The sequence below is a fragment of the Cibotium barometz genome, chromosome 55 (genome assembly GCF_041138505.1).
Source record: "Cibotium barometz isolate CiBa-2024 chromosome 55, ASM4113850v1, whole genome shotgun sequence".
In the NCBI taxonomy this organism is placed as follows: domain Eukaryota; kingdom Viridiplantae; phylum Streptophyta; class Polypodiopsida; order Cyatheales; family Cibotiaceae; genus Cibotium; species Cibotium barometz.
Window position 1 is genome coordinate 24,606,121 of NC_141100.1, and position 27,286 is coordinate 24,633,406.

The window sequence follows — 27,286 nt, forward strand, 5'->3', positions numbered from 1 at the left end:
AGAACCCTGCAGATGCTCTCACCAAAAGTTTGCCAAAAGCACAGCTTGATATGTGTCTACAGCGGGTGGGAGTTACATAGCTTAGAGGAGCTTCACTGGCCCTTTAAGTGGGAGGTTGTTGGGTATAAAGTCCCAGTTTCGCCTCCGGACCTTGATCATCGCGTAGCTCTTTTCGAGAGCTTCGCGGCCATATATTTACTTATACATTTGGCCCCCATTTGGGCCTTGTAACGGCATTCTTTGTATTTGGTCCGCCGGGCGCCCCATAAGTTGGGCGCCCGCCCATACCCTTGTATCACTATAAATACGAGGTCTCCCTTGAGCCTCATCAAGACAATCAAGATATTCTTGAGCATTGTGTGAGTTCTCTCTCTCTCTCTCACTCTTCTCTATCTCCTCTGCACTTCCTTGGCTGCAAGCTCTTGTGTTTGAGTCATTCTCTTCCAACATGTACTTGCTGTACCTGCCACTATACTAGCTGTACCAAGCACTGTACCTACTGGACCAGCCACTGCACTTGCTGTACTGGCTGAATGGAGAGCTGAACTTGTTGATGCCAACTCTATTGCATGAATACCTGTGGTTTTTGGGGAAGAATCAGTACCCACACAGAGGTATATGGATTATATTGTTGGCTCGGCATTTCTACAGCCTGTGTTCCGGCTTGGTAGCCTCGTGTTGGGCTGTGTTATGGCATTTGTATATGGATAATCCGGCATCTGCTGTGGGGAGAGTAAGGCCCTCAAAGCTTGTACATGATATTATTCTCCTTGGGTAATAAAATACTCCAAGGGGGGGGGGGGGGGGTTCCGCCCATTCCGGCCTCTGTGCGGTGTCACATGTGCAAGCTCCATTTTCAGCATTTGTGGATGTTTTGTCGAGCTTTATGTTTTATGCAAAGTGACGATGGATATGTGTTAAGGCTGTGGCCATGTTTAAATGTTTTAATATGCATTGATGGTATCAACAAGTGTGCCAAAGACCCTAGTCCCCCGGTCGCCGCGAGTTTCATTGTGCATATCCTGCATACTTGTGCCTCCTGAGGAATTCCCTCTGTCTTGTAGATGATGCGATGATACTTTCAACTGGCCAGTGGTGATCCACATGGGGTGTGACATGTGCTTGTGAAGGTATCCAGGACTCGAATCCATCCTTGCAGACTTGCACGAAGTGCTGTCTGTAGACTTGAGTTTTGTAGGGGGCTCTAGTGGGAACATCCATGTGCAACATCCATGTGAAGCCCTATCAGGTCGAGATGGATAATGCGGTTGGTCTCTTGTTTGGAGAGATCCATAAAAGGGGAGTCAAGACTATAATGAATTTTTTTAAAAGCGGAGCACCGAGAAAGGTGCTAATTCCTCAGCTGCAACTACAAAGACTCTAGCTTTTGTGCACTTGGAGATTATGGACACCGGAGCTTCATCTTCTTCGAGCAGGGAGGCAGTTGGTCTCACCGCTAGGGATACTTGGGAGTGGATTCTCGACAGTAGTGCTTCCAGGCACATGACTCCTCGAGAGAGTTATTACAGGATCTTCAACGACAGACAGGTCACATCTTTATTGGTGACAAATCCACTATCCTGATTCATAGTGAGGGCAGGTTGAAGATTATTCCCGATGGCAAAGGGGAGAAGCATTCCTCCCGGGTTCTTTATGTCCCATCCCTTGGTTTTCATCTTTTGTCAGTGCATGAGGTTTGCAAGACTGGCATGCGGGTGGAGTTTGATGAGCATTTTGTTGCTCTCTAGGACAAAGCAATAGGCCAGGTTATTTGGGAAGGCGGCGTGGAGAATGGGATCTACAAACTCTCAACACTCTCTTCTCTGATGGGTACTAAGCTCGATGATTTGTGGCATTTTCGTTTTGGACACTTGAAAGTGGATGCACTGTGGCGGGCTTTCCGTGACTAGATGATGGATGGCTTGCCAAATGTTGGTAGCAGGCAGGGACACTAGTTCTTGCATTCGTGGTAAGCAACACAGGGACTCTTTTCGAAGCAGGCTACTAGGCGGGCTTCAAGGAAAAATTGGACAAGGAGGAAAAATGGAGAGAACTGTTAGCAGTCATCTCCTGTCTGTATATATACACCAGGGCCTCTGTTGTGGGTGTGCCCGCCCGATTTAGGTGTTTCTCATTTTTCCCCACTCTCCATATTTTTCCCTATTTTTACCAGGTGTGGGAGGCTGTCCTGAGTGGTCCAGGTGATAGCCGACTGGTTCTGCTGCTCCTTATCTTTCTCTATAGCTGGCCTACTCCACACATGTGGTGGCCGACAGACTTATGCAAGTCGGGTGTTATTTTTGCTGCTATCGGTTGTCCTTATTTCTGGCCAACCAGATCACAGGGGCCATATAAAATGGCCCCTTGCTCCCCCACTTGTAGTATTCGGGTATTTGGGTTTTCTTGTGTATATAGTAGAGTTATACGCCTCTCTCTCTCCCTCTCTATTGCTGTGTTTTTCTGCAGTGCACTTGCTCTTGTGTTTTCAGATCTTGTCTTCATCTCCGCTGCATATGCTGACAAGAACTCCTATCTGGGCGGGCACACCCACAACAGAGGTCCTCACTCCCTATTGAGTAATATGGTACAGACAAGAGATGACTACTGACAGAAAGTACACCCATGTGAACCTACAATCATCCACAATCAGCCACAGCACGTCCACATTCAAGTGGCCAAAACGAAAATGCCACAAATCACCGAGCTGAGTACTTGGAAGAGAAGAGTGTGCTGAGAGTTTGTAAATCCCATTCTCCACTCCGGCTTCCGAAACAACCTAGCCTGTTGCTTTGTCCCGGATAGCAACTGAATGCTCATCAAACTCCACTCGCATGCGAGTCCTGCAAACCTCATGCACTGACAAAAGATGAAAGCCAAGAGATGGACATAAAGAACCCAGGAGAAATGCTTTCCCCCTCTGCCATTGCCATTGGAAATGATCTCCAACCTGCCCCCTCACTGTGAATCGAGATAGTGGGCATGTCACCAATAAAGATGTGACCTGTTTGCCTCCGAAGGTCCTCCTGAGTATCGGTGAGACCAACCGCCTCCCTGCTCGAAGAAGCTGAAGCTCCGGTGTCCATAATCTCCAAGTGCACAAAAGCTCAAGTCTTTGCAAAAGCTGAGGAATCGGCACCTTTCTCGATGCTCCGCTCAAGACATTTCCTCAAGTAGTGACCCTTTTGGCCTCAATGGTTACAAGACCGCTCGGCCTTCAAGGCATCACGATCCGAGCTTCTTCTCAAAAGACTTCACTTTGCCCTTCTTGTTGTTGTCGCAGCCTTTCGACCACTGGCCAATCAAAGCCTCAGAACCTCCACCCTGGGGAGGATTCAAAAACCGCTCCTCTTGGTCCAAGACCATCGGCACAAGCTCCTCCCAAGTAATGGTGCTGAGCCTCCCACTGGAGGAATAGAAAGCTAAGTACTGAGAGGACAGATGAGACGGCAGGGTGATGGCCATGTCCTCTGATGATATCTCCTTCCCAACCTAAAGAAACTCCTGCTGAAGAGCTTGGTGTTTGTTGATGCGGTCCCGCGTCATCGAAGACTTTGCAAGATTCATCAGTCGCATCTACACTTCCAAGGAAAATCTCTTCATGGGTGATACCCGATTGTACAAGGAGGCCAAGTGCTGCCAAATCCCTCGAGCCAGTGTCATGTGTTTAATATGATTGATCACGATGAAAGAGCGCACACGGGCATTGACACGATCCCACAGCTGTGCCTGGGCCTCTTGCTCTTTCTTGACTAGCAGTGAAGTGTCCTCCTCCTCCAGATCTGGCCTTGAAACTCCAACTGTGGCGAAGTCAACCAAATCATAAGATTCCAAAAGAGACTCCATCATCACCTTCCAAATGCCATAGTTGTTCCAATCCAACTATCAGTCCACCGGGAACGTCGGGTGGGTGGGGATCTTCACACGTTTATCCGTCATCTCGAGAAAATCTGCCATCTCGGGTTCACGTGGTCTTGTGAAGGGACGGTGGGTGGGAAAAATTTCAAGAAGAGGCTGCACTTTCTTGCAAGGTGGCTGTCCAGCAGTGACGCCCGCCTTCTACCCACTTCTCCACGTCCCGTGCAGCCCGATCACTCTCCAATCAGCACCAAATAAAAACTGAGATCAGAAAACGCAGAAGTGCTGGAGAAGAGATGTGCTCGGAAACTCCGACATATACACGGTATATCGGGTACAATGCGTGGGGGGGGCAAAGTGCCCATATATATAAGTACTAGGGGCAGCCAGTCGGCCCTGTAAAAACAGGCCGACAGCCCCTATAGGGGCCCCACGACCAGCATAACCTGGTTGGCTGGCCCACAACCACGCTTGGCCAGGTCGGCCAGCCTCCAGGCGGGCCCCCATGGCCAGCCGCCTCCTACAGGCCAGCCAGAGAAAGAAAAAACAGCCCCCCCACCTACACACCTACAAAACTGGGATAAATATGGACAAAATCAGGGACTCCTCCCACGGGCGGGCACACCCACATCACATGCCCTCACTCCCTACTGTATAGTATGGTGCAGACAGGAGATGAATGCTAACAGCCTCAGGTCATGATGCTCTCCCATATGATACACAGCAAACCATCAGTCCCACATGATATTATCCTAGCAAAGTACCCATGTTAGTAGAGGCATTCTTCCAGACAGTCGTACATTCACACGATCAGTCCCATGCCCCCCTGGAGACCCCCGAGGCTCGCCCTACAGTCCTCCAAGCAGCTAGCAGCAGATGGGCACGAGTCATGGTATAGCCGAGTATGCACCTGGTACACAAAGCAAGGACTCAAGATGGATCGCCTCCCCCCACTCCAGTATGACCCAGACTCCCCATTCATCAGGCTCTCTCATGATGACAGGAACCGGGAGATCAAATATGATTTATTGGGACTATACATACAGGATACCTGGATCACAACACATGAGCCACTCTCACACAAACGGCAGTACTACATGGATACTTTCATGAGGCTTACAGAGGATGGTTTCATACTGAGGGCCAGATATCTTGACGTATACATGTCACATGCCATGCGCATTGCAGTGGGCCAGTTGCAGGTGTCATCGCACTGTCTAAGGATAGAGACAGGGAGAGCCATGCAGATACCTCATCACGAGAGGATATGCACTATGTGCCAGCAGGAGGTCGAGTCAGAGGAGCACTTCATATGCACATGCACTGTATATTATGAGATTCGGGGGAGGTTCCATTGTCTCTTCAAAGAGGGGCTTGGACCCTTATCCAGGATCATGGATTACCCAGATCAACGGTGCTTGGGCCTCTTCCTACTAGAGCTTCATCGCCACAAAGACTCATTGATTAGGGAGTCGAGACCCCATGGGGAACACCCACTCCGGCCCTAGGCGACCATCACTCAGTTCTTCCGACCACAAGAGGACGCCCCACCAGCCATGGCAGGAGGTCGAGTTAGAGGAGCGCAGATGCACTGTATATTATGAGATTCGGGGGAGGTTCCATTGTCTCTTCAGAGAGGGGCTTGGACCCTTATCCAGAATCATGGATTACCCAGATCAACGGTGCCTGGGCCTCTTCCTACTAGAGCTTCATTGCCACAAAGACTCATTGATTAGGGAGTCGAGACCCCATGGGAGACATCCACTCCGACCCCAGGCGACCATCACTCAATTCTTCCGACCACAAGAGGACGCCCCACCAGCCATGGATGACATACCAGAGCCTCATCGAGCCACACGTTCTTGAGTGCCCGACCCCCTGCCAGACCCCACTCTAGCGTGACTCTAGACCATGCCACAACACAACACTACAGCAAGCCTGACGCCCCAGACTCCCTGGACCTCGCCAGCAAGACAGACATCAATCCCAACTTGAGATCTTGGAGAGGCACAAAGCCACCTTCCCATGCCCGGTGGATCTGCAAAGCCTTCTACAAGCTAACCCCATGCTCGATATCCTTGACGGCCCCCTCCCCCTACCAGGGGGTTAGTTCCATAGGTTGTACAATGATGATGGTCCCACTTTGTATCATATGGCTCGGATTTGACATTCTTATAGCTCTAGTTTTGGTTTTCTTTTGTACCATGATGAGATTACACTAGGCACCATATAAACCAACAAGAGGCTCTTCGACGCCATTACTTGCTTCCATCAGAGAGGCCTGATATTCTCTCGGCCATCAGATCGGTATTGGCTGAGGCCGGCATTACCATTAGTTGATCATGGCTAGTTTACCTTGTCCACGGTCATATGTTGATATCACATGTATATGCACTAGTGATAGTTGTTTTTCATTTTCTTTCAGTTGCTTTTTCCATGGCTCAGTATACCCGTGGTATCGTTGTATCACTCATAGTCTCATGCACCCCTGGGGTCTTTTCGTAGACATTAATATTTCTTTCTTTGGGTCAGGGGCCATATTCGCGTCAAAGTCCTAAGTGGGCAGACCTACTCCATCCTGTATGCCAGGCACCCCTGACCCAAAGCACCAAGGATCTCAACCACACACAGACAGATCCATGAGATTCTCCGACAGGACGACATGCCCTCACCATAGCCACAGCTGCCATCAGCAGGCTTATAGAGTCATGTTTCAGTTTTTAGTTTTCACGTTCTTTCTTTAATTTTTCCATGGCACTGTATACCCATGGTATCATTGTACTATTCATGGTCTCATAGGCCCTTTGGGTCTTTTGTAGACATCAATATATCTTTCTTTCTTTCTTCCTTTTTCCCTACTACTAGGATCCTTTGGCGTCACCATATTCGTGACTAGCTCCACAAGAGATTATTTATTTGAGGAATCATTCTTATTCCTTGGTTGACTCTTGAATTTTGTACATTCTGTTATATTTGATTAAGATTCCTTTCTAAATACAGACTAAGACGTGCAGAGAGCCATGGCATACAACTAGGGGAGTTTCCAGGAGGGCCATCAAGGAGAACTGAAGCATCTTTCAAAGTGAATTGTACACAACGAAGATCATTCTTCCGAGTAAAAACACTCCAAATTACAGCAAACATGCAACCAATTACCTCTAGCAGATCATCCAAAAGACTGTTCCTGTATTCAGTCTCCATGAATTGACTTGCAATCACCACCTGCTCCTGCTCTACTTCAGCTAGATGGATTTCCGAATGCAGGGGCTGAGTGTCAGTCTCAAGGTTAGTGCTATCTTCAATACTTATATCCCATTGAATCCCTGAATGTCCAGTATCCAAATGCTCAGTATTGCCAACGTCCCACTGTATCCCTGATTCCACGTCGCCAGAAGGGTCTCCAACGTTTCCAGTATCCCAGTCAATACTCCCTTGGAAACTCTCTGCTAATGACTCATCTCTGCTGACTGTGCTAGGGTCAGCATCCAAACCTGCAGATCGCTCCATAGAATCGAGTTCTTCCAGAACTTGATCTTGCTGAGGCTCCACAGAGTCCTGAATGACTCCAATATCCCAATCAATGTCTGCACTTACGTTTTTGGGAGCTATACAATCCAATCTTTCCATATCCACATTTGCATGCAGATTGGATGGTGATACATCAGGAGTATCCTTCTCAGTCCCCAAGCTTTCGGAGTGCAGTGAACCTGAATGCTTATCCCGAAGCTTCTTCAAACTAGGCACAACTGCATCAGATTCATCCTGTCAAAGCTTAATATATTAGCGTTTTTTTATCCTATTCATATGCATGGAGTGCATCTCATAAATTCTTGCAATGATACAATATAAATACTTTCATTGCCATAATGTTCTAGAAACTCTCTACAGCATTTAGAATGCTTACCCTCTCCTTGCCATATGCATAAGAAACAAAGGCCTGATAGCATTCAACTGCTTGACCCACAAGCTCATTACAAAGCACTTTCTCAACCTCGGCAAAAAGAAGGGGCAAGTTTTTGGAGGTTGCAATAAGTTCCACCCTGACATTGGTTCCCTGTAACAAAAGCCAACCAACAGCAGTTTAATCCTCATCAAAGCAACTAGGTCAAACTTATTTCATCACTGTTTGAGGCCACACCCCCCCCCCCCCCCCTCCCGCAGACAGGTTGCTAAACAACAGCACAAATTCCCTTATTGAAGTTCTAAGACTCACATTCACTCCCAACTCTTGACAAGCCTGTTGATAATTAAGAGCTGCCGCAGCCGCACTACGCTTGTGCTCTGTTTCTTTCCGCTCTAAATCTGCTAACTGCTGCTGAAGCTTTGTTATCTGCTTCTTCATATACGGTCTGCGTGATATGCATGGTAAGAAGCACCAACTAAAAAGACCTCATTTTGACCCCTAAAGAGAGCCACCTCAATAAAGTTTGGAACAACCTCATGTCATTACAAAAGCTAGACTCGGTTTAAGGGAAAATTAATTACATTTCATAATTAACATTCTGAACCATAACCTGGGCGCCCTCCCCAAGGAAGAGTAAATCCTTCTCATATGCTCGTACGATTGCATCCCAATTCCCCTGCAAAAGCACGCACGTGAGCATACAATTTAACCCCTGGCAACAAGATCCCACCCACAGGGAAGGCAGGATGACTGCCAAAACCTGTGCATCATTAAAAGAGGTGATTAAATCCAACAAGTAATATTCACTTACTGCAGCTCCAGAGTGCCGGCCGAACAGTGTTCGGGCTTCGGGCTTGGCAGCTGTTAGAACATTCAAAATATGCTTTGCTTCCAGATATCCAATGACTGTAATGAGAAAGATAGCAGCCATTACAGAAGTTACCCATCAATGTCACAAGTGCAACCACACAAAGAAAATATGAATACCAGAAAATTATCCTTGCTAAAGAAATGTAACTTTGAGAAATGTATGATATTTTAAGAATTTTCAATAGAAGGGCTACTATAAAAAATGCCCTTCAAAATCTAATTTTAATATTATCAAAATAGCATACAATCACATTGGAAAGTTGGAAGTTTACAGCAGCGAGCCCACATTATTGCAGCTTTAATTAGAGAATTATAATAAATTGGCAACTTGGCATCTAATATTTAAGTCTCAAACGGCTTTTACTATTTGATTAAACCATGCCTTCAGAAGTGATTGAACAAGTGGGTTATGGATCTGCTTGGTTGCAGGGTGTCCTGGTCTCATTGACGCCTAGGTAAGTCCTGAGGAGAGTAACACTCTTTTTGGTATGATCAGCTACACTTGTCTCTGGGAGGTTTGATGTACCAAGAAAACCTTGGCTTTTGGTGAGTCTCACACTCATTGGGTGGCCCCCAACCACCTTGAAATCCATTGTTAAGTTAACATACAGTTTTTGGTGCAGATGAACCTCAATGGGTTTTGCCATTCTACTGGGTACTCAGTAAGATTCGGGGTAGGATCATAGTTAATGACAGTAAGATTAGGGGAATCACTCTGGGTGGGCTTCAAGTGTTGATGTGGTACAACCCCAAAGGGAAATAGGTATATCGAAAGTCTTCAACCTGGCAGTCACAGCATGCCTTCTTGGACTCAAGGAGGTTGGCTTATGCTTCATTTTCGGCCTCCTGTTTACTATTGGGACTGGATGCTACTTGGGAGTTCTTGTTCCTTGCAGCTGGCTACTTATGGTGCTGGTCTTTTCTTGGGGGGAGAGGTCAGCCTGTCAGCTGTATAAACTCTTTTGTGGGGGGGCTTTTCATCTCTCTGTATATATTTGTCAGTTCATCAGTGTCAAGCTGCTAGTCTTTTACAGTTTACATTCCCATGGCATGTTGCAACTGTCTCTATTCAGCTGGGGTTTGTCATCACTAGTTCAAAGGCTACATAAGTTGGTTGTTGTATGTGGTGTATTTGGGGAACTGGCCTGTTTTGAAGGTTTTCATCAGAAAAAACATTATTATATAAAGCCATTTCCCCAACAACAGCACAAACATACCAGCAGACAGTAGCATTCATTGAAAAAAAATTAGTTAGCTTGGTTTGCTAGTGAACTTGAAAGAGAATTACTTAGGCTGAAATACAAGCTAGAGAGAACCTATTAAAGGTGCAGACATGGGTTGCCCTTGCCCCAGTGCTGTTAGAGAGCAAGCCACTTTCTGGGGATTCGCCAACAGACAGGCATTCCCCATCATCATGCTTTCTACAATTCCGAGACCAAGGAAGATAACTCAAAATCAATCTCAAGGAGACACTTTGAAGACTCCTGCAGTTACGCAGCACTTCTACACATAGAAATCGCTTTGGAGACTCCTGCAATTACGCAGCACTTCTACACAGCACCTCTACAACTATCCTGTTGACCCCCAGCTACAACAGAGTATGATAACTTGCTACTAAGTCCTCTATGGGTACCCATTTACATGTTTTTTTTTTTAAATCGCAAGACAGCCTTGGGTTGTATCTTGATCTCTGCATCCTTAGGAGACCATGTCTCACCGTCTGGTAATAGCAAAAAAATAGTAATGAGGCTCTCCAACTGTCACAATCCGGAAACATGTGCACAGAAAATCTTAACCCATACATAGCATCATGGCAAAGTACATAGGCATCTGACAACACATGAGCATGCTTTAAAGCCATTGAAAAGAAAGATGAAAGCCTGCACAAGACACAGCACTAGGGGCTGAAGTTGGGCCAGCCACCCCCTAGGGTATCTTTATTACCAACCAAGTGTTCCTGTACAAGAAAACGGGTGCCAAAGAGCAAGCACTCTGCCGGATGGCACCAGATACATCAAAAAAAAAGGGAAAACAAGTAAAACAAATGTTTGAGATTTCGGACTCAATCTTCCAAGTGTCCTCCGGACACAGCCATACTCTAGTACGTGATCACACCCTCTAGTAGTAAAACTATCCTGAATAACCAGCCATGAAAACCTTAGCGCTGGCCACCGGAAGGTTCCACCCTTAGAGCTCCAGGCCTCATGCAGGTATACTATTTGCCCTCAATTTTGTCGAGAAGAAGCCTGCTGAAATGGACTGACTGTACAGCCCTGTTTTCAGCCCAAAATCTTGCCAAACGGGTCACCCCAAGAGTAGAGAAGGGTGTCCTATTGTTTGCCTTTAGTTCAAGGCCTTTGGAGCTTCAGAAACCAGCCCCTATGACTGCTGTCCAGCAATCAATCAGCCCCAAAGATGAGCCCAAAGTAGTCGCCTGCACCAGAAGAGAGAGAGAGAGAGAGAGAGAGAGAGAGAGGGCGCCTGTGTCTTTAGCACCTGTAGGAGCAAGCGATCAGCCTATATGTAGCCCTGGAAGCAGTCAACCAGCTCCAACAGTGCTGGCCAGCATGCAAACTAACACCTGTCAAAACCCTAGCATGTCCTACACACCAAAAACTGCCGGAGAATAGCAACTCGTGGAGCTAATATTGCATGTAGAGTGTCCACCCTTGAGTAATGGCCAAGTTTCAATAAAAATTGGTCCAACTGATGTGAACACTCTATAAACCGTCCACCCAAATTTAAGTGTATGTGAACACTTTAAAAACTATCCGCCCAAATTTAATTGTATGTGAACACCTACACTCATAAACCTAAGTATAATAAAATATAAGCTGTAAATTGAGTTTGGGGTCACTTACCACCTGTAAAATACGTAAGACCACTGCATCAGTCCCAAACAAGTGTGCACACACACGTCCACAGGGTTTGTAGGCGTCCCCGGAGCCCATGGACAATCACATGCAGAAATACCAAGCATTGTCCAGGCAGCTAAAACAAGTCATTTATGCATGTCAAATCACACAAATGCTTTGTGCACAATATTCTAGATTCCATCTCCCAACTTATTCATCTTGTATAGAACCTATCTCAGGCACCGCCCATACAGGTAACAAAAAATGCTCACCAAGGTATTCACCCTTCCATGAGACTTCATCACCGTGCCAGGAACTCTCACCAGGGTACCTACCCTTCCATGAAGTCCTTCCACATGTACTAAGCCATGCTAGGAACTCACACCAGGATATCAATCCTTCCATGGAGCCCTTCCACATGTAATAAACCATGCATCGAACACACACCAACTACATTAAATAGGTCTTTTTCTTGCTAATTTATAGCCTTTCAGAGCAGACCACCATGGCCAACAAATGAACGAGACAGCTGCAACAAGGTTTTTGCAAACCATTTTATCCATTCTACGAGCCATATGCCCCTAACCGAAAACATCAGGACCTTCCACCGCGCACAGATAGATCCGGGATGTTCTCTGCCATGATAACATGCTCCCATCACAGAGGCCTGACCCTCCTACCCTAAGAATTGTACTAGCTAAGAAGGAATCATAGGACAATCATCTGCTACTATCAAAATGTATACACACATCAGTGTCTTTTCCTTTTTTCTTTCTGTTCTTCCATGGTTCAATATATCCATGGTACCATTGTATTACTTGTGGTCTCATAAACCCTTGGGATCCTTCGTAACGTAAATATAACTTTCTGTCTTCTTTCTTTCTCCATTGAGGAGAAGGATGAGCTTTGATTCTCTTTTTGTATCCATGGGGCCTTGGCTCACGTAGTGCATGGGCCCATTTTATTTGGTAGATGTTTATTTTTTCGTGTTTCCGACATCCAATGATTCATGGATCATATGTACTCATTTTCAATCTCATAGACCATTCGAGTCCTTCGAACACGTTTAATACAATTAAGGACGCATGCCTGGCTGCATGCATGGAGAAATGTATGGAATTATGCAAGGAAGAGATGCACAAGTATGGCAAAGAGGAAGGAGAGCTAGCCACACAAGAAGCCCTTGCTCTAGAGATTGCCCAATTGCGAGACGCCAACGCCAAACTTGAGGCGGAACTAGAGAAGGCTAAGAAGACTAAGAAGGCAATCACAGCAGAGATTCAAGAGGCCAAATCAGGATTCCGAGAGAAGCATGCAGGCCTCCAAAAAGACGTGGAAGCAACCAAAGAAGAGGTTGGAGAAACCTCCAAATGGGTTGAGGTTGTGAAAAAACAAAAAATAGTCCACACCCCAAATGCCACGTCCATCATAACAGCCACGCTCGAGGAAGAGAAGCGTCACCAATATAGGGCTCTACATGTGCGAGTAACAAGCTTGCAAGCAGGCTACTCACCAAAAGAGGACGGTGAGACTTTATGCAAACAGATGAGCCTCACTGACACCCCTTTTGTAGATGCCTGGCGAGCCGGGAAGGACTTGACGAGGGAGAGGCCTCTCCTCCTCAAGTTCAAAGATACGGAGTCCCGTTTGACATCCTTGCAGAAGAGGACCACCCTCCGAACCACCAAAATATACCTTGGAGACGACCTCACCCCCCTACAGGTAGAACACAGGATGGAAGCCCGCAAGGCAGGAAAATGGGCCAGTTATTGTGATGACCGAGTCATCATCACGGATAAACGCCCCACATGACGGTGCGGTGTCTATGAGACTACGGATGCATTGAGGATGGGAGTATGGAATTGCAATGGAACTCAGCACACATATATCATGTCGGTATTAGTAGAATATCAGCCAGCAGCATTGTGTGAGAGTCAGCCGCATTTATCAATATTTACGGTGAAGAGTTTGGCATTTTATGTCACATATTTTATGCCAAAGGACAAAACAGCCGGCCGACAACAATTGAAGCTGACCGACAACCATATCAGCATCATATATAAGAACATAGCACATTAGCTCATAAATTCTCTCTCTCCATCTTGGAGTTGGATCATGTATAGGCAGTAGAAGCAGTCAGTAGCCCTTTTGGGAAGGCATATGGCCTATGTAGCTTTTTTCTATGTACATAATACATTATACTCGAAAATCTGCAACAAACAGGAATGCCAGAAGCTGCCCCAATGATAGGGGAACTCCTGGCAGAAATGGAAGCCCTAAAGGCTACGGTCAAGGACCACACAGTGGAGGAAGGGGAACTGAATATTCAGGAGGGTTTAAGGACTGACTTGGAGCAGTTGAAAGCTGCGAGTGATAAGCTGCGGGAAGAACTGCAGACCACGAAGAAAGATTGGGTGGAGGTGGTGAAGAAGCACAAACCCCCGCAGAGCATCATACATGAGACTCTCAAGGAGGAGAAACACAGGAAGGATAGGGCCCTCCATGTGTGAGTACGGGGGCTACAGGCGGGGGCTTCCCCAAAGGAGGATGCCATGACACTTTGCCAGATGCTAGGAGTGGACGGGATCGCCCCCCCCCTAAGCCCTTTGCAGACACATGGAGGGCAGGAAAGGATTTGACACGAGAGCGACCCCTCATCATTAGATTCCCTGATGCCACCAACAGACATGCCTTCTTAACATGTGTACATGGGAGATGATCTCACTCCAGCACAAGTGGCACACCGGCGTGAGGTGATGGTGACTGTTCATGAGGCCCGCAGAGCAGGCAAGTGGGCTATCTACAGAGATGGAAGAGTCATTATCACTAAGCGCCATCCCAAATGCAGTATGGAACTACATGGCATGCTGCGGTCGAATCCAGGAGGCTTGAGCGAGATTCTCACAGGCAGGAATGTCTTTTTTTTTTATAGAGACTCATCAGAGCCCTGAGAGGGGCTTACCATACATAGCCGGGTATGAGTGGGAGTCAGCTTTTTGAGGCGAGACCCGCACATCAGGAGGAGTACGTGGCTCTAGGGGGTAGCTGTCCTTTTTAGATCCCATCTCCGACAGATTCTCAGCATTGTCCGGAAGGACGAGGATGCACGATATCTTTGGGTGCGGCTATAGCTTAGCAGTGACAGAGTCATCCACATTGCTGTGTGTTATTTTGCACCACGCCACTCCCCTTATGCCGCACAGCATGGCCAGTCACCGTACTTACCATTATATGAGGATATCATGGAGTTCTCACAGTTGGGGAAAGTCCTCCTACTCGGGGATTTCAACGCCAGGACGGGAAGTCAGCTGGTCCCACTACTCGATCTAGACGACCCTATCAGACTACAGGAGCTCGACATCACTCACACAAGGCAGCAGCGATCATCGCAGGACCGTGAGGAGGTCACAGTGTCCGGGAGATATAGCTGGGAGCTGCACATGGTCTCGTTATCTGTAACGGGATGTCCCGATGGCCCTCCTTCGGCGCCCTGGGAGATTTGTTTTTTTAAAGATTTTTTTTTTCCATGGTGGGACAACTATGTCAAAATTACACTAGGAGGTACTAGCACTGTGGACTACCTTATGGAATCTCCACCTTTGGCACACCTTATCCCCGACTTCTCCATTCCGCCACCCCCTTTTGAAGCTGACCATGCCTACCTCTCTTTCACTCTTACCTGCACACCACCCATCCCTCCACCACCTCCCCCCATCTCACATTACACTCAGGTCCTCTTTGATCACGAGCTTGACCTTGTTTACTCCAACCACATCTACCGCCAACTCCAAGATGTGGAACCTACTGTCCCCCTATCCACCCTCACAACACAACTCACCACCATACTCCACACATCCGCCACAGCTTCTTTCATCTGCACGCGGCGGTCTACCGCCAAGCCACCTTGCGGTTCCATGCCCCAGAACTGTTGGTATGACGAATGTCGGACCACACGCTCCCATCTTAAGCATGAGGTACGGATTGGGCAAATCACGAAGCGCCAAGCGCAACGGATTTCTCAACGGCTCACCCGATGCAAGAAACGGGAGTTCTATGCTCGGAAAGAGGATGAGTTATACCAACTTTTCTTAGGGCCGAACTGCAAAGAGGCATGGAGGAAACTCCGAGAACATCGCCCTCCCACACCTATCACCTGCCCAAACACATGGCACTCCTATGCACGCTCCCTCTTATCATATCCCCCATCAGCCACCCCTACCCCCACCACCAGACCCCCACCCCACCACCTCCACCTTCTTCACAAAGGGCATGGTCCTCAAGGCCATTCGTAGACTACGCAATGGGCAAGCCCAAGATCATGAGGGACTCACTGCCGAGTACATCTCGCATGCCCATGATACCCTAGCGCCCCTACTAGCCTACATGTTCAATAGAGCCCTTTGTGAAGGATTTCCACCCTCTTGGTCCACCAACACCATCATCCCCATCCTCAAAGCCGGAGATCCACTTGATCCTAATAACTACAGGACGATCATGATTGGCCACACATTGGCCAAACTCTATGGATCAGTGCTAGAGGCGGAGCTCAGTTCATTTGCAGAGAGCCAAGGATGCAGAGCCTCAGGAGGACAAGCTAGCTTTCGGAGGAGCTACTCTACCCTTGACCACATCTTCACCCTCCGTGCCATCATCGAGGAGGGTAGAGCACGCCACCAGAGGATTTACTGCTGCTTTGTGGATTTCCGCAAAGCTTTTGATATTGTACCCCGAGCCCGCCTCTTACACCGTCTACAAGAGATCGGAGTCCGATCTGACATGGTTTGGAGCATCATCGCCCTCTATGAGTCCGTCTCACCGGACGAGTGAGAGCCCCAAGAGGTACATCACAGAAGATTTCCAGCACCATTGGGGTGAAACAGGGCTGCCATGTATCACCCACTCTTTTCGGCTTCTACATTGATGAGATCTCAAGCTTCATTGATGGACTAGGCGGGGCTGGTCACACATTGGCAGGCATATTGATTCCCATACTAATTTATGCAGCTGACATCATCCTCCTCTCAGACTCAGCCGAAGGGCTTCAGAGACAATTGGATGCCTTACATGACTTTTGCACTCAACGGGACCTCTCAATTAACCTTGGTAAAACCAAGGTAATGGTCTTCAATACCTCTCGCCCCGTCACATCCACATTGAGCTTCACATATAGAGGGGATCCTGTGGAGATTGTCTCATCCTATGTCTACCTTGGTGTCACTTTCAATGGCCCACGCTTTACCATGCTTCCCGCAGCACATGCTAGAGTGATGCGGGGATATGCAGCCTTGAGCTTACTTGAGCGGCAGTGCTTCCAGGCACATTTCCAGGAGCCCAGGACGAAGGGTTGGCTTTTTGACACCCTCGTCACTCCAGTCTTGATGTATGGAGCAGCTTTCTGGGGGCCAGATTTATCCGATGAGGATTGGCAGCGAGTTGAGAGGCCCCAGGTCATGATGTTCTCCTGTATGATCCGCAGCAAACCATCAATCCCACACCAGATTATCCAAGCAGAGTTTGTTGCAGCCCCGATGGTAGTGGAGGCACACTTCCAGATCACGTACCTTCATCGCATCAATCACATGGATCCCCACAGGTACCCCGAGGCTTGCCCTAGAGTCCTCCAGACAGCTAGCACTTGAGGGGCACTCTGGAGTATGGTATGCACTAGTTTCCACTTGGTTCTCAGTATATGGGTTCTGCATGGACCGCTACCCCCCCTTCAGTACAGTTTGGACTCCCCTTTTTTCCGGCTGTCTCACGAGGATACCAACCGGGTTATCCGGGCAGATCTTCTTAGCCTCTACACACATTGCACATGGATCACACCCCCGCAGCTCCGCACGAAGATGCACTTTTACAGAGACCACTTCCTCACACTCACTAAGGATGGATTCATCCAGCAGCCGGGCTACTTGAGTGTTCACATGTCCCATGCCATGCGGATTGCGATTGGCTAGATACGAGTTTCTTCCCGCCGCCTCAGAGTGGAGACAAGTAGAGCTGAGCGCATCTTCAAAGCCGGGAAGCTCATACGGACACCCAGAGGAGAGGATCTGCCGACTATGCCACACAGAGGTTGAGATGGAGAAGCATTACATATGCCGCTGCCCAGTATACTATGAGATCCGCGGGAGGTTTCACTGTCTATTTCATGAGGGATTCAGTCCACTCTCCAGGATCATCGACTTCCAGGACCAGCGTTGCCTTGGCCTCTTCCTGCTTGAGCTCCGCAAACACAGGGACACCTTCTTGAGACACAGGCCCCAGCCACCCCGCCCCCTCCCTTGGCAACCAACCATCACCAGTTTCTTCCGGACCCGGGAGGTGGAGGACACCGACATAGTGGATCTTGTGGACCCTCCACGAGCTGCTCTGGACCTACCTCGCCCGAGAGGAGTTACCTCAGACCGAGCCTCTGCACTCCAGCGTGCCCGACGCCCTCGACCCCCCCGTCGGCCATGATCACCTCATCAGCTCCAGATCCAGGACATGCTCCACCGCCATCGAGCTACCTTTCCACGTGATATAGCTGAGGGAGACCTCTCGGCCATACTCATCAACCCCATGCTTGACATTTTGGAGAGTGGTATACCATCTACTCGGAGCTGATGTTGCTCCCATGTTTTTATGTTCTTAGTATTCCATGACGAGTTTCCATGGACAGTTTTGTATCACCCCAATGAGATAGCTATATTTATGTTTTCATTCTGTTTTATTTTCCATTCCATGATGAGATATGCCATGGACATTATTGTACCACTTTGGTCTCATAGGCCCATTGGGTCTTTAGTAGACGCTTAATATATCTTTCTTTCTTTCTTTCTCATGCGTTTTGCGTTAATGTTCCCTTGAATCCTTTGGGATTCCAACGTCATACTTCTTCCCTGGCAACTTACCCGAATCTCTTGTTCTGCCTCAATTCCGCTCCATGACTATGCATCTATTCCAATGTTGTCCCCTTGCATGCATACCCTTGTCCCTGAACGCACTGACTTATGATTGATGAGACTGAGGTTGATCTAGGCACCAAACTGAGCTGCACCCCCTGTGTTCCCAGGAAGCCACTGAGGTACTCCTTTGAGGACCTAACTTCCATGGGCTAAATGCTGAGGATTCGCAAAATGCATGCCTAACCTTCCTGATGCTTCTTAACTACTTGCGTTTACCTTGCTTGGACATGTACACCCCTCATGACAATGCCCTTGAGAACTACGACAATGCTCTTGTGGTGCAAGTATGATGCCCCTAGGGCGGAGGTTGGTCCTCGCGCAATGAAGGTAGGGTGGGTGTGGCTACTAGTCAAGGAATGACTACTACTCCAAGTATGCAAATTTTACATATTCTGATGTGAGGCTGTGGGACCTACAGTGCTTGGTGATGTGGCTGCACCTAATGCTCTGATACCAATGTGACATAGCGGAAGCCTTCATGCCTTAATTGCGCAGCCCTTTGTCAGAATATGCAGCAGAAATGATGACCAGATCTGGGAACACAAGAGCAAAACGCATGCAGAAAAAATACAGCACAAGAGAGAGAGAGAAAAAGGCGTGTAACTCTGCTCTGATATACACAAGAAGATCCCGGTACGATACACAAGTGGTATGGGGGATGGGGGCCTATTTATATGCCCCCAGATGCGAAGTCGGCCTGCTGAAAAAGGCTCCACGATTGCATCATCAGTCGGCCAGCACCATGCAACCAGTCGGCCAGCACTGAGGGTCCACGACTGCATCAAGTACAGTCGGCCAGCTCCAGTACACACATCTGATGTAGTCGGCCAGCAAATGGATCCTCCTGCCAACTCAGGGCTGCCTCCCAAGCCACAGAAAAAATGGGAAAAATAGGGGAAAAATACGGAGAGTGGGAAAAAATGATAAAACACCTCATAAGGGCGGGCACACCCACAACAAAGGCCCTGGTGTATAAATCTAGACAGGAGATGACTTCTAACACCCCCTCTCAGCTCCTGGCTATGAAACCAACCACTGGGAGCCGGGGTGCCGCCTGAGCAAATCCTGAGATAGCGACTTCGTGAAGAGGTCCACCGTACTGTCCTCCGTCGAACAGAACTCTAGCAAGATGTCATCAGCAACGATCTGTTCACGAACAAAGTGCCTCTGGATGACCATGGGTTCCTCCAGTGGAAGCCCCAACCTGCAATGCAACCTCTGCATCCTCACCACCTCACAAGCAGCATCACAAGTAGCCCGGTACTCTGCCTCTGTCCGCGACAAGGTAAAAGATGACTGCCTCTTACTGCTCCGTAGAACTTCTCTTGGGCCTAAAGTAGATCTCCTCGTGTCTGGTTCTCCTCCCCAAACTGAGTCACTCCAATCATGGAGTCGGACTCCATCCAACAATCCCCCTCTTGTGTACAAGAGTCCATGATCCTTCGCATGCCGCAGAAACCACAGGAAACGCAATCCTGCCTCCCAAAGAGTCATCCGCAACCATGAGCTCAACTGCCTCATCAGGAAGCTCCCGTCCAATCTGGTGTCCATCAACCAGATCCATGAACCATACAACTTCTGAGTCAAAGAGGCATCACACTGCTCACAAGGATCAACACCTGTTACGGTGCATAAACAAGTCCTGGAAACCTGATGAAGACCACACAAGGCCTTCTGAAACCTGTCAACCACCCCCTCTGAATCCGGAACCACAAAGCCTGGAGAAACCACCTCCTTCTGCAAGTAATCACCTGCCACCTGCTTGGCTTTCCGAAAGGTCCCCGTGGAAAGAACATCCTCATCTACTGGAGGTTCTTTGTCCCGAATACTACGAGACATCAGAGTAGAAGTTACCTGTTCAATTTCCTCTGACTGACGATCACAAGAACTACCAACATCAGTACTGGAGAGTTCCTGCCAACTGCTGCCATCTACTAGCAAGCTATCCACTATTTGGTCTCGGAAAGCCTGCACGTGCAGCGTATCCACACTTAAGTGGCCATTACCAGAGTGCCACTCATCACAAACCTGAGGACCTGGGGGAGAGAGTGCTGAAAGCTTGTAAACTCCATTCTCCACTCCGCCTTCCCAAACCACCTGGCCTGTTGCTTTGTCCCGGAGAGCAACAAAATGCTCATCAAACTCCACCCGTACGCCAGTCTTGCAAACCTGATGCACTGACAACAGATGAAAACCAAGTGCCGGAACATACAACAGGGAGGAATGTTTCCCCCCTCTGCCATCGGGAACTATCTCCATCCTGCCCTCAAGGTGAACTGGGATAGTGGATGTATCACCAGTAAGAATGTGACCAAAAAGCCTGCAGAGATTCTATAAACCGGAACGGGAAGGAGTCATGTGCCTCGAAGCACCACTATCGAGAATCCACTCCCGAGTATCCGTTGCGGAGAGTCCTCCAATCTCCTCCCTGCCTGAAGAAAATGAAACAGCGGTGTCCACCACCTCCAGGTGCACAAAAGCCGGAGTCTTCACGATTGTTGCTCAGGAATCTTCACCCTTCTCGGTCTTCCGCTTGGGACACTGCCTCCAGTAGTGGCCTTTCTCGCCACAATCGTTACAAGTCCTCTCTGCCTTTAGTTTCTCGCGGTCAGTAACGGACTTCTTCTCAGAAGACTTCTCCGACGAAGCCTTCCCTTTGCCCGTGTTACGGCCTTTCGACTGTTGGCCAGTTAAGGCCTCCGAACCTCCACCCTGAGGAGGGTTCGTGAATCGTTCCTCCTAGTCCAGGACCATGGGCACAAGCTCCTCCCACGTGATGGTGCTGAGCCTGCCACCCACTAGTAATCAAAGACGAGTAAAATGCTGAGTACGAAGAGGGCAAGTGCGACAGCAACGTTATGGCCATGTCCTCTGACGATATCTCCTTCCCAACCTGAAGAACTTCCTGCTGAAGAGCCTGCAGCTTGTTAATATGCTCCCGCATCGTCGACGACTTTGCAGGGTTCATAACCCGCATCTGTACTTCCAAGGAAATCCTCTTCATGGGCGATACCCTGTTGTAAAGTGAGGCCAAATGCTGCCATATACCTCTGGCCAGCATCATCTGTTTTACATGATTGATTACCTGTGGTGTGCAGTTGAGAAAGATAAACGAACGGACCCTGGCGTTGACACGATCCCACATCTGTGTCTGAGCCTCCCGGTCCTTTCGGGTTGAAGGTAACTCCCCTTCCTCTACTTCCGGCCGTGGAACCCCAACAACGATGAAATCAACGAGGTCGTAAGACTCCAGAACAGATTCCATCATAACCTTCCATATGCCGTAGTTGCTCCCGTCCAACTGACGGTCCACCGGGAACGTGGGGAGTGTCAGGATCTTCACATGTCTCTCGGCCATCTCAAACAGATCTGCCATTGCAGGGATGTACTCTGAAAAGGGTGCGTGGGTGGGAACAAAGAAGGACTAATACCTGCAAGTGGCTGTCCAGCAAATCAGCCCGCCGTCCTCTTGCTTCTCCTCTTCCCGAACAGTCCACCAATCAGCCACACAACAGTCCCCCTCTTGCTCACACAAATCCCAAGACCTATCTAGAGCCTAGGGCTCTGATACCATGTCAGAATATGCAGCGGAAATGATGACCAAATCTGGGAACACAAGAGCAAAACGCATGCAGAAAAAATACAGCACGAGAGAGAGAGAGAAATAGGCGTGTAACTCTCCTCTGATATACACAAGAAGATCCCGGTATGATACACAAGTGGTATGGGGGATGGGGGCCTATTTATATGCCCCCAGATGCAAAGTCGGCCTGCTGAAAAAGGCTCCACGATTGCATCATCAGTCGGCCAGCACCATGCAGCCAGTCGGCCAGCACTGAGGGCCCACGACTGCATCAAGTACAGTCGGCCAGCACCATGCAGCCAGTCGGCCAGCACTGAGGGCCCACGACTGCATCAAGTACAGTCGGCCAGCACCATGCAGCCAGTCGGCCAGCACTGAGGGTCCACGACTGCATCAAGTACAGTCGGCGAGCTCCAGTACACACATCTGATGTAGTCGGCCAGCAAATGGATCCTCCTGCCAACTCAGGGCTGCCTCCCAAGCCACAGAAAAAATGGGAAAAATAGGGGAAAAATACGAAGAGTGGGAAAAAATGATAAAACACCTCATAAGGGCGGGCACACCCACAACAAAGGCCCTGGTGTATAAATCTAGACAGGAGATGACTTCTAACACCCTTAAGCACCTTGTACGATGATGACAGTCATCCAAAGTCAAAGACAAAAAAGGTTGGATTCATCATCAAGCTCAACAGGAGGGGATGTCACGTGCACAAGGCAGTGCCATGTCTAATCCCTAATCATATCCCTCATTCCCTCATTAGGCAGCAGTATTAGGTGCATGTAGGGCATCTTCATCAGCATGCATCAAGTCGGCAGTATTAGAATATCAGTCGGCAACATTGTGTGAGAGTCGGCAGCATTTATCAGTGAAGAGTTTGGCATTTTCTGTCACATATTTTATCTCAAAGGACAAAACGGCTAGCCGCCGACAACAATTGAAGCTAGCCAACCAGCATATCATCATCATGTTTAAGAACATAGCATACTGGAAAACCTGTCTATCTCTCTCTCTCTCTCTCTCCTCTCATGCATTTCACGTTAATGTTCGTACTGGGTGCTTAAGGGCTGCGAGATTAAGGCATGAAGTCTTCTGCTATGTCACAGTAGCTACCATCAACAAGCTACGTAGGAGGGAATGTCACGTGTATGCTACGTGGATATAGTCTACTGAAAAGTGCAAGGACACGAGGCCGAATATTGTGTAAGGACGAGTCGCAAGTGTACCATCAGATGGTCAGGTCATGTCGTGCAAGTTCTTCACAATTGTTTTGTGCAAAGTCCCACATTGATATTATAGCCCACTTGAATGATGTAAAGCGATATGCAAGTTGTGGGCACTTATTAGACCATTGCAGAGTAACCAAACATAAGTTCATCCGGTCAAGGCCAAGTGCAAAACACATAAGTCCTAGGCATCAAGCGTTAGCCAACTTCAAATGTAAAAGCACGAAACAAGGACAAAAGGATAAAGTCTGTGCCCAAATATTAATCCTTGCGGGCATTGAGTGATAACAAAAACTATATTTCATAGCTAAGTATATACATATATGGTAAACAAATTAGCTAGGCATCCGAAACTAAACCAAGTTATGTATCCATCCTATTCAATACCTACTACCACCACCTATTTTTAAAAATGGTTTACCAAACTTGAAAATTTAAAGATAGAACTCATGGATGTTTTAACTGTCACGTGCATCCCACACTTGGATGCCACATGGACATATCTGAACAAGAAGGTGCAAGACCTGGAGTGGAAAACTAGTCCCATGTGAGCCCAGTCCGGGACGAGTCAGCCAGTGTTCCACTCCATGCGTCTGAGGTCAGGTGTGCATTGTCATGCACATGCATCCAAGGTCAGGTGTGCATTGTCTTGCACATGAAGCAGTGCCAGTCCGCGCTGTGAGTATCCCTCTGGAATGATGTCAGTTGCTATGTGTGTTTGGCCTACGACCAGATTTCGGACAGCTGTGTAGAGCATGTAGGTTTGCATGTAGAAACAGGGGCCAGCCCATAGGGCTACCCCAAGACTATGCATGTGGGCTTGGGGGAGGCGTAGACCCACCCCCAAGGAGCTAAGAGGGCCCCGGCTGTACCCACCAGCCATGAGATGAGCTAGGAGGGGCTGTCGGCCAACCCTATGGCCATAGGACAGCCAGCCAACTGGGCCCCAGGCCTTACAGGGGCTGTCGGCCAGGTGTGGGACAGCCCGAACAGGCTGTCCAGCAGCCCATGGCCCATGCACAAGTGTGTCAGAATATGCAGCGGAAATGATAACCAAACTTGGGTTGACAAGAGCAAGTAGAGTGCAGAAAATAGACAGCACAAGAGACACAGAGAAATAGGCGTGTAAACTCTTCTCTATACACAAGATCCCGCAAAAAACTGAATAATACAATGGTGAGGAGCATGGGGCCTATTTATATGCCCCATGGATGCAGTCGGCCAGCGCTCGAGGGCTCCACGACTGAAGAAAGCAGGTCGGCCAGTATAAAATATCTCCACGACTGTGTAAACAGGTCGGCCAGCCACTAGCACCTCCATGACTGTAGCATATGCAGTCGGCCAGCCACCAGGAGCACATGAGGGTGCAGTCGGCCAGCACCATGGGCTCCTGCCAACATCTGGCATCCATCCACACCATGGAAAAATGGGGAAAAATGGGGAAAAAATACGGGGAGTGAGGAAAAATGATAAAACACCTATACAGGGCGGGCACACCCACAACAGAGGCCGTGGTGTATAAAAATAGACAGGAGATGACTTCTAACACCCCCTCTCAGCTCCTGGCTGTGCAATCAACCCAAGGGAGCTGGAGTGCCGCCTGAGCGTAGCCTGAGGTAGAGACTTCGTGAAGAGGTCCGCCGCATTGTCCTCCGTTGAAACTTGAACAATAAAGTAGCAAGATGTCACCAGCCAAGATCTTCTCACGTACAAAGTGATACTGTATCTCTATGTGCTTGGTCCGGGCATGGAAGACCGGGTTCCGAGCAATAGCTATACAACTCTGGTTATCGCACTGGATGACTGTGGGCTCCTTCTGTGGAAACCCAATCTCGCCTAGCAGCCTCCGCAGCCACACAACCTCACAAGCAGCACCACAAGCAGCCCGGTACTCTGCCTATGTCGAAGAGAGGGCAATAGTTGGCTGCCTCTTGCTGCTCCAAGAAACTGCTCCTGAGCCGAGGGTAAAACTGTATCCTGAAGTAGATCTCCTCATGTCTGGATCTCCTCCCCAATCTGAGTCACTCCAACCTTGGAGTCTGACTCCATCCCCTCCTCTGTAAAAGAGTCCTAGATCCTTCGTACTCTGCAGATACCGCAAGATCCGCAATCCTGCGTCCCAATGAGACTTCAATGGCGTCTGCATGAAAGAGCTCAATAGTCCCACGGAGAAGCTCAAGTCCAATCTGGTGTTCAGCAACCAGATCAATGAACCAACCAACTTCCGATACTGCGAGGCATCAATTGGATCTCATGAACATACCGCTGCTGAGAGACGAAAAACCCCCTCTGGGTCTGCCAGATCTCCAATCCCAAAAAGAAGTGGAGTAAGCCTAAGTCGGTAATCTCAAACTCCTTTGACAAGGCAGCCTTCGTCACTCCAATGTGCTCCACATGACCGCCAGTGAGAATGAGATCATCCACATAAAGGATGATAATCGTGACCATGCCGCGTTCTCAAAAGAGATACAGGTTTGGATCTGCAACCGATCTCTGAAATCCAGTCCCAACAAAGAAGGAATCAATCTTCTGATTCCAAGCCCTGGGAGCTTGCTTAAGACCATACAAGGCCTTACGTAACCTGTAAACCATCCCTTCAGATCCTGGAACAATAAAGCCTGGAGGCTGCTCAACATACACCTCCTCCTGCAGGTCACCATTAAGGAACGCAGATTTTACATCCATTTGATACACGGGCCACCTCTGAGAAGAAGCAAGGGCAAGAACGGTCCGAATCGTGGACATCCGTGCTGTCGGTGCAAAGGTATCCTCATAGTCGATGCCTGGCCACTGAGCATAACCTTTAGCCACAAGTCTGGCTTTGTGTTTGTCCACCGACCCATCAGACATATATTTGGTCTTAAAGACCCATTTGACACCAATGACTGACCGTTTCGACGGCCTCGGTACCAACTCCCATGTGTTGTTCTTCTTCTCGATGGCATCAAGTTCCACCTGCATGGCTTTCCTCCAAGTATCCTATGAAAGGGCTTCCTTGACGTCTGGTACAATCATCAACAAGCAGCATAAAGTAGAGAGATCCTCCCAAAGATGGTGTCTGCTGAGGTCCACACAAGTCAGTGTGAATCAACTCCAATGGTTTCGAAGCCCGCCTGGAAGCCTGCTTCGGAAAGGATTCCCTGTGCTGCTTACCACGTATGCAAGAACTGCAACGCCCTTGCCTATTGCCTACATCTGGCAAGCCAACCACCATCTGGTCTCGGAAAGCTCGCCGAAGTGCATCCACATTTAAGTGGCCAAAACGAACGTGCCACAAATCTCCGACCTGAGAACCTGTCAACGAGGAGAGTGCAGAGAGCTTGTAGATACCATTCTCCACACCGCCTTCCCAAACAACCTGGCCAGTCTCACGGTCCCGTAGAGCAACTGAATGCTCCTCAAATTCCACCCGAAAGCCAGTCTTGCATACTTCATGCACTGACAGAAGATGAAAACCCAGAGCAGGGACATAAAGAACACGAGAAGCATGCTTGCCCCCCTTGCCGTCGGGAATAATCTCCATCCGGCCCTCACTATGTATCGGAATAGTGGAATTGTCGCCAATAAAGATGCGACCTGACTGGCGTTTCAGATCCAAAAAGAAGTCACGGGATGGAGTCATGTGCCTGGAAGCACCACTGTCAAGAATCCATTCCCGGGTATCCTTCGCGGTGAAGCCAACTGCCTCCTCGCTCGAAGACGATGAAGCGTCGCAGTCCATCATCTCTAAGTGCACAAATGCAGGAGTCTTTGCAACTGAGGCTGAGGAATCAGCACTCTTCCCTGTCCGCTTAGGACACTTCCTCCAATAGTGGCCTTTCTCGCCACACTCATTGCAGGATCTTTCGGCCTTCAGCTTCTCTCGTTCTGAGTCAGGCTTCTTCTCAGAAGACTTCTCCGGTGAAGCCTTCCCTTTGCCTTTGTTGTTATTCCGGCCTTTCGACCGTTGGCCAGTTAAGGCCTCCGAACCGCTGCTGTGAGGAGGGTTCGTGAAACGTTCCTCTTGGTCCAAGACCATTGGCACAAGCTCCTCCCAAGTAATG

General features: G+C 48.7%; 1 protein-coding gene across 1 annotated transcript in view; it reads right to left on the minus strand.

Moving 5' to 3' along the window:
* Positions 1-27,286, minus strand: part of LOC147607537 (CDK5RAP3 protein homolog) — a 77,452-nt gene that overhangs the window by 39,985 nt on the left and 10,181 nt on the right. The window contains exons 2-6 of the mRNA XM_086790305.1: positions 8,571-8,665; positions 8,341-8,435; positions 8,069-8,204; positions 7,760-7,909; positions 7,012-7,617 (exon numbers count right to left, since the gene is read on the minus strand). Of these exons, the coding sequence (XP_086646431.1) occupies positions 7,012-7,617; positions 7,760-7,909; positions 8,069-8,204; positions 8,341-8,435; positions 8,571-8,665 (1,082 nt within the window). The remainder of the gene's footprint in view (positions 1-7,011; positions 7,618-7,759; positions 7,910-8,068; positions 8,205-8,340; positions 8,436-8,570; positions 8,666-27,286) is intronic.